Source organism: Schistocerca nitens, chromosome 3 (assembly GCF_023898315.1).
Source record: "Schistocerca nitens isolate TAMUIC-IGC-003100 chromosome 3, iqSchNite1.1, whole genome shotgun sequence".
NCBI classification, from domain to species: domain Eukaryota; kingdom Metazoa; phylum Arthropoda; class Insecta; order Orthoptera; family Acrididae; genus Schistocerca; species Schistocerca nitens.
Genome location: NC_064616.1, coordinates 599,520,205 through 599,534,227, shown reverse-complemented (window position 1 = coordinate 599,534,227; position 14,023 = coordinate 599,520,205). Strand labels below are relative to the sequence as shown.

The following is a 14,023-nucleotide window of genomic DNA, read 5'->3' as shown; positions in this document are numbered from 1 at the left end:
CTTCCTGGCAGATTAAAACTGTGTGTCGGACCAAGACTTGAACTCGGGACCTTTGCCTTTCACGGGCAAGTGCCCATGTCTCCACAATATCCTTTCTTTCAGGAATGCTAGTTCCACAAGGTTCGCACAAGAGCTTCTGTAAAGTTTGGGAGGTAGGAGACAAGATATTGGCAGAAGTAAAGCTTTGAGGACGGGGCGTGAGTCGTGCTTGGGTAGCTCAGTTGGTAGAGCACTTGCCCGTGAAAGGCAAAGGTCCCGAGTTCCACTCTCGGTCAGGCACACAGTTTTAATCTGCCAGGAAGTTTCATATCAGCACACACTCCGCTGCAGAGTGAAAATTTCATTATCGACCAGACAACTGTTGTAATTTCTTCACCATTGTTGAGGGAAGTGGATGAACTTGGGCTATGTAATAAGCTTTGCATAAGACATATGTATCCAGTATTCAGAGTTTGTGGAGCAGGGTAAGAGAATACCTTTCATGTTCTAGTATTGCTCCCTGAATTCTGTCCATACCAGACTTTCAGTTGAGTGTTGCCACTTTGAGTGGACAACGATCAATGATGATACTGAGAGATGTATGCTGATCCACTGCAGTAGCCAATGGAACAACCGTGTCTTCAAAACCTCACAAAGTAAGAAGGCTGCATTAACCTTCATTAAGTAATGCACTAGAACTCTGATAATAATCATTGATTACAGCCTTCAGTTGAGGCATCTCCGCAGGATTGCAGTGTAGAACCATCACGTCATCTGCATATGCACAAACAGCTATAGACTCTCCGGAATGAGTCCAACCATTCAGCTGGGATGTCAGCATCCAAAGTAGGGGTTACAGAAACAACACAAACAAGTCATTGAAATTGGGCTTCCTTGAGGCATTCCCCCAATGGATATTTATCGGGGGGGGGGGGGGGGGGGGCGGCATCAACTATCAACTGGCCTTTAGCAACCACTGGAAATAACTGTGAGCAGATATGAGAGCACTCGCCGTGTACCAACAGTAAAGTCAACAGTCTCCAGAATTCGAAGCAAAAAGTCATGATTAACACAGTCAAATGCCTTATCAAATTCTAAAACAGCAAGGGCACAAGGGACATATATTACAGCAGCAACAGAAACCATGTCATGACACTTGACTATAGGAGTAAGAGGTGTACAACCAGGTATGCAGTTTGATGTTTTGCAACAACCATCTTCATCAGAGCCGGCATCTTACTATTAATCGCCCATGCCAAAGTCTTATAAGCAAAGTTTAACAAAGTAATGGGGCGAAAGCCATTGTGGGCAGCCAGTCGAGGGTGTTTCGGGATTAAAACAGTTTTCCCCACTTTGAACAAGCTCAGCACTACTCTGCCCTGTAACACTTCATTCAAAAGGGACATACAGGTAGCACCCAACAGACACCGAAAATGCATGTAAAATTCCTTGGGAAGTACATCCAGACCCAGGAACTTTTGAGAAGCTTATCCCACAATAATTTTATAAACTCATTATGTTCAGGTGTAACTGTCATATCCAAGGTGCTGACTAGTGGATAGTAAAAGGTATCATTGGACACATTGATGTCACTGATGTTGACAGTATTGGTTTAAGACACGCACTATATCAGCTTGTGCCATTTTGATGTGTCCACAATTTTTCATGAGAGAATGAATGATGGGTCTGATGCCGAAACAAATGATATAAGGAAGTCAGTTGTTCCGTCACCAATGAATGTGGCTTGGATAGCAGTTTCAAACTTTCCAATTGTATCCTCTGCTAGGTTCAGAATTTTGTCTTTACATGCCTAAAATATGCATTGGGGGAGAGGTGTGATCCACAGCATCATAAAGTTCATGCAGGATGGAATAGCAAAAATTCATTAGTTCCCCGAAAGTCCGGCACTTTGCCAGCACAAAAAGGTATCAAAGCTTGCCTGAGCCTCAGTTTTGCCACCAATCAAGGATGGAAGAGTACTTCCCAGTGAACCAAAAGTATGCTCCCACACAGCTCACACACATCATCAAGAGAGGAGTCAGCTGCGTGAGCGACATTTATCATCCACAAAGTGGGAAACAATTTGAGAGGTAGCCGTACAAGATTGAGAGTTGCAGTCACAGCACAATGATCTCTAAAGGAAGCAGGGATGACTTGAACATTAAGAACACTATCACTTCGGCAGTCTGATAAGTAAAACCTATCTAATCTGCTACTAGAAGTATCAGTAAAGTGGGTAAATGTAACTAACATCAGGTATTTACATATCCAGATGTCTCTCAGGCATAAGGCATGGAACAACTCATGCAAGTCATGACAGAAATTAAAATTTGGAGACTGATCTGCAGGGTGCAACACACAATTAAAATTACCCCCCCCCCCCCCCCAACAGAATACTCAGAGGACTCTTAAGCAACAAGTAAACAATTTCACCTTTACAAAAACACAAATGATCCACTGTGCGACCAGTGCCATGCAGGGCATATCAAAGAACCAAGGTAAGATTAAAAAGCTGACAACCAATGCAACTGCCAGAATCCAACATTTACACCTCAGCAATAGGAATGCCTTCATGAAAGGCAGTCCCCATAGAATATTCTGGTGCTATATTAAAGATCATACGAAAAAGCAGGTCCAGTCAATAAGGTGGAAGCATTCTGTGGAACCACCAATGCAACAGTTGATACTTTGTCACTAATTTTGTTCTCCTCTGGAGTTCCTGTAGACAACAAATTCAGGAAACGGTTGGTGACTGAAGACGAGGGGCAGGAGGACTTTGTAATGTCTTAGACTGTAATGGAAGACATAAAAACGAAGGGGGGGACACCACTCCCTCTCCACATGAAGGTAGCTAAGAAGGAGCCACTTCACGAGCAGGATGGATACTGGAGATAACTTCTTTGCCAGTCACTATATCATGGACGGGAGGTATTGTATCATCAAGAGGACCAGTGGACAAAATCGATGCAGAGGAAGGCACAGCCAAATCCTTCCCCTTGCCATCATGAGAGCGACAGCACTTGTTTTCCAGTGTTGCACTTACTAACCTGGGGGCAAAAGCGTTCTGATGCTGTTGCAGAGGTAAAGGCAGAAATTGATTTACACGATTATCAGAACTGTTTTTTGGTCATTAGGATCTGAAGTAAAAGTAGGTCTGACTTCAGGAGGGCAAGGAACAAGATCAGCAGCCGTTAATTCTCTTGATGCTGCATAATGACAGCTTTAATACCAACATTCTCCACAGGCAATTAGACCGAACATGTCACTTAAATTATACAGAAAGCAGGTTCCCTCTTGACCAGTGCAGGTGATACAAACACAGTAACCACATACTTGCAAATGTGATGGAATATTGCATTTGATATGCATTTCCATGGAATGAATTCCACTATAACACTGTAATCTGTGTTGAATAGACTAACGTTAATGATGAACATTTTCCACTTTACCGTAAGGAGTAGTCAATATGTCCTTTGGAAAGTTGAACACTCAAACATTGGTATAGTCAATTTCAGCGTCTGTGAGTGACACCATACTAATGGAATTATCGCAATGCTTGAACATGACTTCAGAACCGTGTTGTCACAGTAATTTTTCAATGTGAAAGGGATCCATAAATTTCACGTAAAACATGTACTTGTCTGAGTCAAAATAAGTGGTGTGTACTTGATGAGAGTACACATGAATTGCATCTACAAGCCAGTCATGGATTTCTAGAAACCTGGGCTGCACATGTCGCATTGTTTTTTCGACAGTACAGCTCACAGTACCTTTTTGTGCAATTCACGAGGAAACCATGATAGCCATAGTGGAGCAGCTGACGCCGCTGCAAGTAGACAAACAAAAACAAACAGTAAGGTGAAGTGGAGGCACTAGAACTCACTTGATGACCAGAACCACACTTAAGGAGGACAACTTCAGACACCTGACAATGCAGCAAGTGAGATAAACAAGAACCTTCCCGCTTGCCACTCAGACTGGAACGTAGGTTTTTGTGATGGTGGACATAAGTCAGACGGACACTATGGTAACTGATAAAAGTGATATTGTAAATAATTAAAAACTATGATAAATCTCTAGGTACCAGAACTGAATCTTAGGCTCGGTTTGTTCGGTCCCTTGTTCTTGTAAGGTGCATGAAATACTCCTCGAACAATGCGCATGCTACAGAGCAGTGTAGATGAATCATCTGTATATTTTCAAATAGTTTTTCTCTGGAAACTGTTTCACAGGGCGCACACCATAATCCAAACATAAATGTGTCCTAGTTGTATCATATCCCCGTAGTGAAAATGGTTGCCATTGGCTGTTTATCTCTGTAGTCCATACTTCTCAATGAGACCTAATTTGATGAGGTTAAAATGAAATTAACTAGGAAATGGTCAATGATCCTTCTTATCATATTGAAATCTGTTCCAATTATTCTGGCTCTGGTTGTTAATGTCAGATCACATTCAAGTGCAATAATTCAAATGCTGGAAATTGCGTTGCTTCACAGACGTGTTTCTTCTGCCAAACACTGCATATACAGTAGTGCCAAGCACAGTATCACCTAAGCTATGCAAGGCTTTGACAAAGCGTAGTTTCAAATACAGAAAGCACATAATAGCTTAAACATTTCATTTTACATTATAATGTCTACGCACCCTGGCTTCGCACGGGTGACGCTAAATATCTAGGGTGGAAAGCCTTGTCTGGTGTAGCAGAAATTTTGTTTATGGGCCACTGTGTAGAGCTATAATTAAAATTCAGAGAATAGTTTTAGGTAGCTGAATATCATTATTTTCGTAGAGATCTCATGGCAATGATTGGACCTACGAGCTACCACACTATCTTGTCCACCTGCAGTGCCTGTTCAGTGCAGACTACTTACTGCCTCAATGCACAAAAAATTCACAAAGCTTTGAGCCTTGCTGTTAGCAGTAGGTCTGTCATTCACCATCCAAAGGAAGATGGATAGAGAGCAAAAAATGCTATTGTGAAAGCGACATTATCTGTCCCTCACAGGGAGGCCCACCTTGCACTTGCTGCTGTAAATGTCAGCAGAATTCTGTAGTTTTTCAGAGGAGAGATTTACACTGATGAAAGAGTTTTCTGTATTGCATCAACAGGAAAATTACTTGTTTACCTTCCAAAAGGTGCTAGATGTGATCCAAAACAAGTGCTGAACAAGTGTCAGGGAATCAGGAAGAGTATGGCGATGGATATCAACCGAAGGGTGTGGGCTTCTGTAGGAAGTGAAAGAGAAACTAGAAGTGCACAACTACATTACAAGTTTGGAGAATGTGACGTTGTCTGATATCAGAATGAGATTTCACAATGATCAGGTCATGCTCCAATATGACAGCTCGCCCTATCATATGTGACTTGTCATAAAGAGGTGCCTTCACAATGACAGAAATGTTATTGTATTGGAATGGCAACCTGACTGAGAATATTTTGGCAGAAAAGGTCAGAATAATAAAGGAAAAGGACGCTCGCTATCTATTCGCTGCATGGTTCCTGAGGCAATTCATGTCACTTCGAACGAGTTGCTTGAATGTCCAAAGCTATGCGGTAGGAGTTGTGGGATCAATGCCAAACAGATTTCAGGCTTTTGATTTTATCCATCATGGACTCCGGGCCATTATTGAAGGCGAAGGCAGCTATGTGCAATTTGGAACAGCATTAGCAGACATGTTTTCTTTTCTTTTTTTCTCTTAGGCCTTATTTTGTGACAGCTAAGCAGAGCTGCTTCATAAGACACTGTTTTTCCACCATTGGGAAAACAGCAAAAATGTCAAGCTTCTTGAAAGGTGCTGAAGTTCTCTGGAAATGTTAAGAGTTTCCCCACATGAAAATTACATGATTTTTAGCTTATTTCATTTAAAGGGCTCTCGCTGTCCTATTGTCTGAGATTTGCATTCTAATCTATTACTTAATTTTATTATTACGTTTTTATTTATGAATGAATTAATATCAAGTTTCAAGATCTAAGAAATAAATGGAAATTTTTAATTTTGGAAATACGCAGTTCAACAGTTTACATTTTGAACAAAATCTGAAGTCTTAAACATGGCTGCGAATTGACAATTGTATAAACCTGAAGAGGTTGAAAAAATGAGCCAACCAGTGGCAAACCACAGGTTTATTTAGCCCTTACCTAGGTATCAATATTTCTAAAAATATCTTCTTCAGAAGTAGTGGGGCCTCAAATGTATGAACCAGTTAAAAAAATTATTTTTTACAAACATAACAAAATATTACTAATAGTAGAAAAATATTTGCGAGGTAAGCAAACTCACTTATTACATCACATGGTCGTAAATTACATTAGCCGAACCGAGCGCCTCTTGCCATATACGAAATTGATATAAAAACCAGAAACATGCCATGGCTTAAGACGGAAGCCAGATTGCATTCAGTGTACATCAGAATAAATGCACAAATGTATTCACCCACTAGTAAAGGCTCTTATTAACATAATATTATAACAGGTGTCAAAGGATAAAATATTTGCATAATCTAAGTATTCAGTATGGCAGAGACAAAAGTCAACTGTTTGATGTCTTCCCTCTTGAAGAAACAACTGCAGCGTGTTTGTACCGCAAAAATGCAAATGAACTTCTTCTCCATGACAATATGAGGTCTCAAACAAGTCTGCGCACCCAAGAGAGGCTCACAAAACTTTACTGGATTGTTCTTCCTCATCCACCCTACAGCCTGGATCTCGCACCGTCTGACTTCCATCTGTGTGGCCCAATGACCGATGTGGGAAACAGCACATGGACGATGGGGAGGTTATTGATGCAGCAAGACACAGGCTCCGATGTTGACCAGCAGAGTGGTACCATGCCAGCATACAGGCCCTCCCAGTGAGGTGGTATAAGGCGGTTGCATTGAACAAAGCTCATGTTGAAAGATAGGAATTTGTAGCCAAAAGAGTAGGGAATAATATCGTGTATTGGAATCCTCATTCAAAACCAATCTGCTTTCAGAAAAAAATGTGTTCCGTTACTTACTGAATGCCCCTCATATCTTCTAAGATCCTCTAAAAGACATTTTTGGACAGTTTCTTTCATTAAGACATCCAATTATTTTTCTGTTATCTTTTACTTGAAATTTTTGCTTTTTCTTTAATAGGTGGCTTGCTTCACATGACGTATTATTTTCTTTTACTTTCTTCATGCTCGCAATATATTTTGCTGTACGTGTTCAGTACCTTTGTTATATAACTACCTTTCTGTCTATGTCTGTATAACATTAATTTTTTAAGGTGTTGAAGTTGTAGCTTCTTAAATCTGGTACACAAATCTAATGTTAAATAAATTGCTAATATGCAATTCAGACTTCCCTCCTGATGAATCTGTTTCCTTGCAGCACAGTTTTTATTCTTACTCTGCATCTTACAAGTCAATTACTGTTTGATAAAATACATCCAATTCCATTCTGAGTTCAATTTGGTAATTGTGAAGTCCACTTTCTATTTTCTCCTCTTTTCCTTTCTTTCAAAGAATGTGTCATGGACAAAGATGTTGACCAAGCTAAATTCTACACTCATACACAAAGTTTCCCATTGAAGGAGAATGAATTTTCACTCTGCAGTGAAGTGTGCACTGATTTGCTGTAGTTTGTCTGTTGCTGTAACCCTGCTCAGAGATCTTCTGCCTCCTTGTCAGAATGTGAACATGCTGGTGCACAGAGCTGAGCGACTTCCTTTGAATATCTTTCGTTTACTTTTTAGAACTAGTGCTGCTATTCTGTGTGGGATTCCTTCAATTCCCATAATACTGGCTTAAACTTTTTGTTTAAAATCAATCCTACATCTGAATTTGGTACCTTCTATATTTCTGTAATAAAATACATGCCCCAATTTCAATTTTCCTACTCTTCCATTTTCCACAACAATTATAATACCCCTATCATCTCATTTTATTTTAGCCAGCACTTCTTACAACTATGTTAACCTATCTTCACATACTCTACTTTTTCGTCTTATTGTTCTTACATAAAAAGTGGTGGAAGTACATGGGTTTCTAAGTTCCATGTTACTCTATATTTAGCCAAACATTGTGTAGGACGGTGTAGGCACAGAAGTAGCAGAGTGTGTCCCATGGCCTGAAGTCACTGCTCGATCAACTTCTGTTCATTACTTCCAATGTTCTTTCACATGGGCTAGAATACCCTATATCCTGTGAACTTGCAAAAGGCAGTTGGGTTACTGATAACCCTGCAAATGATATGCTAGCCTGTTACAGCTTGAAGAGTTTGGAGAGACATGTGAACAGTGCTAAACCTACAAATACTTAAGCCATCCTCACACAGGAAAAGGCAGCTAACATTGATGTGTGTGAAGACGGGACACCTGACCTCATGAGAGAAAGTGCCGTCAGAACATGAGATGAGCTGGTTAACGTGATTTGTGCTCTCAGTTCACTCTAGTAGCAGTTGTCCGCTTTATTTAGTTTCACAAGCCACACAGTTTCTTCATGAAAATAGATGTGCACAAAACAGCTGCATAAAATCCATTAGTGATTGTCAAAGGAGAGTGGAGAAAATCATGAAGAAGATTCTGGACTTGTTAAAAGCTTGAACAATGAATTGCTGGTAGAGGAACACTACATAATGCTGTACAATGATCTGAGATGCATACTATTAGAAATTATTCGCTAACTTGATTGAATTTTCACCCCATTTTTGGTTTTCAATTGAATATAGTCGAGGTACGACACCTGATGTCAGATTGTGCATCCATAATATCCATATTCTCTATGTTGCATTGAGTACCGAGTACCAAAACTCTGAAATAATGTACTTAGATTTTAAGATTCAACTGAGATTAATTTCATAATTTCATTTGAATGGAAGACGAGTTTTTTTCCAAAGCTACTCACCATTATTCAAAAAGATATTTATTAGCAAGATACAAACATGAGCCCTCTCACAAACCCAGAAATAAATATACATATTTTATAGAAAGTTTCACAATAGCAGAAACTTACAGTGTGTAACTTGCATTTACTTTCTGATAGACTTGCAGTCATTTTAAAATTTCTGGCTGCTGGGTAAACATTCCAGTCACTGGCCTTTGTGACAAGATTTCAGCAAATACATTATTTACAATAAATACCATTTACAATAAATACCCAATTTTTAAGGTTATTATTTGACGCTTAATATGCAAATTGTACCAAAACAATGTGCTTTTGATAGATCATCACTGTGCTGTAGCATTGAAATGGTATACTTCCATAGCACACAAGTTATAGCACTACAAACATCAACTACATGAAGCCTTTACCTACCAAGGTGTAATTACCTGTATTTTATTATAACAAATCATCGTTACGACAATGGGCTTTTGAAAAATATTCAATTTGCTGATGCTTTGAACCAGGTTATATTCATGCTACATAGTCCATGTGAAAGAAAACCCACCAAATATGATGTTTAACTCCACAAAATACAGTGGCTCCTATGTTCTGCTTGGGACATAAAACAATGTCGCATCCCACTGGCCACATTTCCCTTCTCAAGGCAAAGATCTGACATCCCAGATCCTTTATTTTACACTTCGCAGTGTAGTGGAACACAGAATTGCACACTATGACATCAACGGCTCCTTATCCAGGTGTGTTTGCATGTCCCATGATAGGAAGGCTTCTGGGTCAATTCACAGTGGGTGTTATAACGTTCCACAATGCATTTCAAATTTGATATTCACACAGACCGTGAATTAAACAACAGAATGGGGCAGAATGGAGGTTTATCATGAAGGATTCTCAAAGAGAAAGTTAACATACTCTCACTGCATTCACTCGTGTTATGGTACAGAATTTGGTGTCTTCTTAATCTTTATTACTTGCTTCATTTTCAAGACACATTGTGAAGGTCGTATGAGAACGACATTTTTCCCACGAGTGTTCTTACACAAAATAGGTGAAACACAAAAAAGCAAAATATGGTTTAGGTTTCACAGTGCCTGGAAGATGACAAAACCCACACTGTGTACAAATAACAGCATAAATAGGTGAGACAACTTTAATTAATAATACCTTTCTTAATAATGAAAATCCAGCTCTATATAAGGAAAAAATAGTTTTTTAAGATAATTTGGCATTCAGAAAAAAGCAAGACAGAGAGGATAAAGTAAAAAAGTGCTATGTATATAGGCTTCTAAATATTGTTTTATTAGCTTGCGTGTATATACACTCTTATTTCCCCCATCAAGCAAATGTTGATGTTTTAAAATGTTTGGATGGAACTTTCACAATTATTTCAGTTCTCGACTACATGAGAAATTTACCACACAACATTTGTGAAGAACATCCATTATGAATTTTACTTTGGTTTATTAACAATTTGGCTATTAACAAATTTTGCTACTATTGCTAGTTCATTAATTTAATTTAAAAAAATGAAGCACTGAGAAGGGGAGGAGGAGGAGAAATGAATCTTCATGGGTTGAGAAAGTATGCGATGCAGAACGAAATATTAATGATTACAAAACTGAGTCAAGTTTAAAAAGAACTTGGCAGTACTAGCCCAATTAACAGTATTGGGCTGCACCCCCACCTCACCTGGAAGCAAGCACTGGTTTGATTGGGAAGAGTGCTGTAACACCATGTACCCTTCGAGGTAAACTGGTACACAACTGTTGTAAATGGTCCTTCATATCTCTGATACTGGCAATGGGACGAAGTTGATGTCCAAACTGGTCCCCCACATGTTCTATCAGTGACGGATCTGGGGATCTTGCTGGCCACAAGGGTACCTCAGCATCATGCAAGAAAGTTCGTAGACGCACATGCCAGGTGCAGGGCAGCACTGTCTTGTTGAATAACGGCACCACAACACTGTACCATTTGAGTTCCCTCAATAACTACCAGCTGTGACCAGAAGTCATACTTGATGGTTTTACACACCATGATGACAGGAATAACACCCTGCAACTCTCCAAAACAGTGAAAGAATACAACCTCCCCCAAGTCGCCTCCATACTCTGGTCATCAGGATAGTGCAGAACTGTGATTTATCGCTGAACATAATTTCATGCCATACATCAATCAGCAGTCCTTGCTTCCTGGTCAAGGTACCACTCCAAACAAAGTCTTTTGTGTTGTGTTGTTAATGGCAGCCTAAAATGCAACTATCTTCCCCTAGTCCGGATGCTGCTGCTCTCTCAACAATGGTGTGGGATGACAAATGATGTTTCAGAGAGTCCATTACTTGTTCTCAGATCGCAGATTCAGGTGTGAAAGGGTTACTCTCTGTGCTTGGTGCAAAATATGGCAATCCTCACTCATGATGGACAGGCATGGTCAACTGGAACCTTGAGTATGCCTGCCCTTACATTCCCATGCAGTCCAACATCGGGTCACTGTCACATACAAGGCCAACAAATATCGGGATTGTACAAGTCAATTTAGAACTCCATCAGGTGCTGAGCACCATCTCATACAAGTACGATACATCTTCACGCCCTTCACACTGATCACTCAATATCTGACTCACTCTCCTTATACACCATACCAGCCCTGGTAACATCACTAAACACAAACAATACTAATGCATTCTGGTGATCATTCCACCTGTCACGGTGAATTGCAACTCCAATCACTTAAAAATCCACCGATGGTGTAAACAAGTACAAAGTTACGTTGACATCCCACTGTGTCTTCCGGGTGCTTCACTTTTTCTGTCCAACAGCGTATGTTCTTCAAACTTTTTGTATCACGAGTGGTATCTCGCAGCCTCACTTTCCTGGGCTAAAAAAGTAACTAAGTGTTGACTTTCTGTGTAGAGTGAACACATCTCCGTTTATGGTCATAGTCCCTTCTGTTCCCTTGGGGTCTAGTGTGAATCAACCTATAAGCTCACAGCAATCTCAGCACAATCAGTTTGAGTGCTAATTATATGCAAGCACAACCATAAGGTCTCCAGTCAATATTGTCTTTTAGCAATCAGTCTAGTCTTGTGGGTTTGAGACATCAGCCCCCACACTACACTACACTGTCCGCAGTGCACACTAGTGAGCAGTTTCCCACAAAGTGATCAATCAAAACAGTTACCTTATGGGTTCTAATTGCTGCACAAGATGAACAGCTGGACTAGACATTGGGATCTAACTTGATTGGTTCATTTAATCTTCATTTAGATATAATCAAAGTCTCTCCTCCCAGCCCTTTGTAGTCACACCTTTGCCACCCTAATGTACATACCAATCTGTGAATTATAAGAAGCAGGCATCAATATACAAAAATGAATAATGTTAATAACCTTTATGCTGACTGAGTCCATATCATTACCATATGCTGCGCAAGTGACCTATGGAACATGTAAGTAGCAGGAAAATTGTGAATAATTAAAAGTAGTATTTGCTATGAAACATTACAATTAGATTCAAATGGAAATGCAAGGAACCAACCGTACAAAAACATTAATATTACAGCACAGGATAACAATAACACATGACTTGGCAGTTAAATGACAACAGTAATAAAGAGGAATCTTACCAGCAACTGAACCTTCTACATTAAGGATCAGAATTCCATTGTGTTGCTCATGTGTTACACGTGCATAAGATGCTCGAGTTGTATCATTTACTGTGCTCAGCACACCAAGGCTTACATGAGTATCCACCAGCTCTGGGATAGGTGGGTTATAATATCCACCATATGTTTTGTTGTCTCCCACAGTGAATTCACTTCTAAATTCCTAAAAATAAAGATGTAATTTAAAGAAAATTATGACATAATACAGCAGGGTTCATTAAATTTCTACTTCTTCCTAAAATATTTTGGGAAAATGAACAGAATCGTGCTCCGATGCCAATGTTCACTGTAGGCAATCAATGTGAAAAAAAAATTGAGACAATTTCTAAAGGCATATGTCCACTAGAAAGTAACTTGTGCATGTAACTACTGCAAGCACTTGCTGACGTGTTTACATTAGAACAAAAACTTGCATAAGTTTACTTCTGAAAGTCACAAGGGCAAGTTAACTTCAGAAACTTGCCACAAGTTTCCTCTAGAGTTGCGTCGTGACACTGGCAAGTGGAAGTTTACAGTGTCATGCTTAAAACCCAGAGCAGTTGGCACCATTGTTGCAGTATTATACTGAACAAAAATCACAACAACAAAAAATTAAGAAAGATATGTTTGCACGAAGAAACCGATACAGATGCGTACATATTTAAGTTATCAAGAAACACTACTGAATGAACTAAAATTAGAGAACTTGTCTCAGATTAAAAACTTTCTTAGAATGTCGTATGCAATTTTCGAAAATCTCTTGTCTATTGTACATTAAAATACAAAAATGCTGCAAACCATATCACCAAGAGATCACCTTTTAACTACTCTTTGATTTTTGCAAACAGCATTTATTATAAATGTAATTAAGATTTTACAAAAATCAGCTAAAATATAAAGATGTCTCTACTACCATTCTATTTTCCGTTTTGGTAAAACCAAATAATCAGTAAATTCATTTTGCTCCCTTGGTTGGCAGTGGTCAATTATATATGTTTATGGGTACCCATGGTACGTTTGTTTTGGTTAATCTGCCTTCGTGCCATTCTCCTTTTTGACACACGTTTTCATACCAGTACTAACCACACAAAACAAAGTTTGAGAAAAATTTCCAGCAACTGACAAGTTCTGCATGTACTTTCAACAAGATGCGAGTAACTGTTTCCATTAATTTGCAGATGTTACTTCCGTAAGTTGACGAAACTTGAGGATGTTGACTTGCTGGTGGTGTCTCTATGTCAAATAACTAGCTGAAGTTTACCTGCTAGTGGACACACGCCTTAATACATGGGATTGTGAATCATCCAGAGGAGAAGATTACAGGTGGAAATCATTTGTAAAGAAATACCGCATAGCTGTGATATGACAGACAACATCCATGATTTAAAAAATCTTCAGCACTAACAGACTAAAATTACATGCAGTTATAAACTAGTTTGTAAGGTGACACATTTCTTTGGATGCCTCATTGATATTGAGGTCATTAGAGAAACAGTACTATATGTATCTTTGTTTAGGTGAGAGTGAGAGGG

The 14,023-nt window shown here is 39.3% G+C and overlaps 1 protein-coding gene across 1 annotated transcript in view; it reads right to left on the bottom strand.

Annotated features, from left to right (window-relative positions):
- Positions 1-14,023, bottom strand: part of LOC126248520 (putative inactive tyrosine-protein kinase Wsck) — a 149,669-nt gene that overhangs the window by 76,654 nt on the left and 58,992 nt on the right. Inside the window, exon 5 of the mRNA XM_049949573.1 lies at positions 12,474-12,675. Coding sequence (XP_049805530.1) covers positions 12,474-12,675 — 202 coding nt within the window. The remainder of the gene's footprint in view (positions 1-12,473; positions 12,676-14,023) is intronic.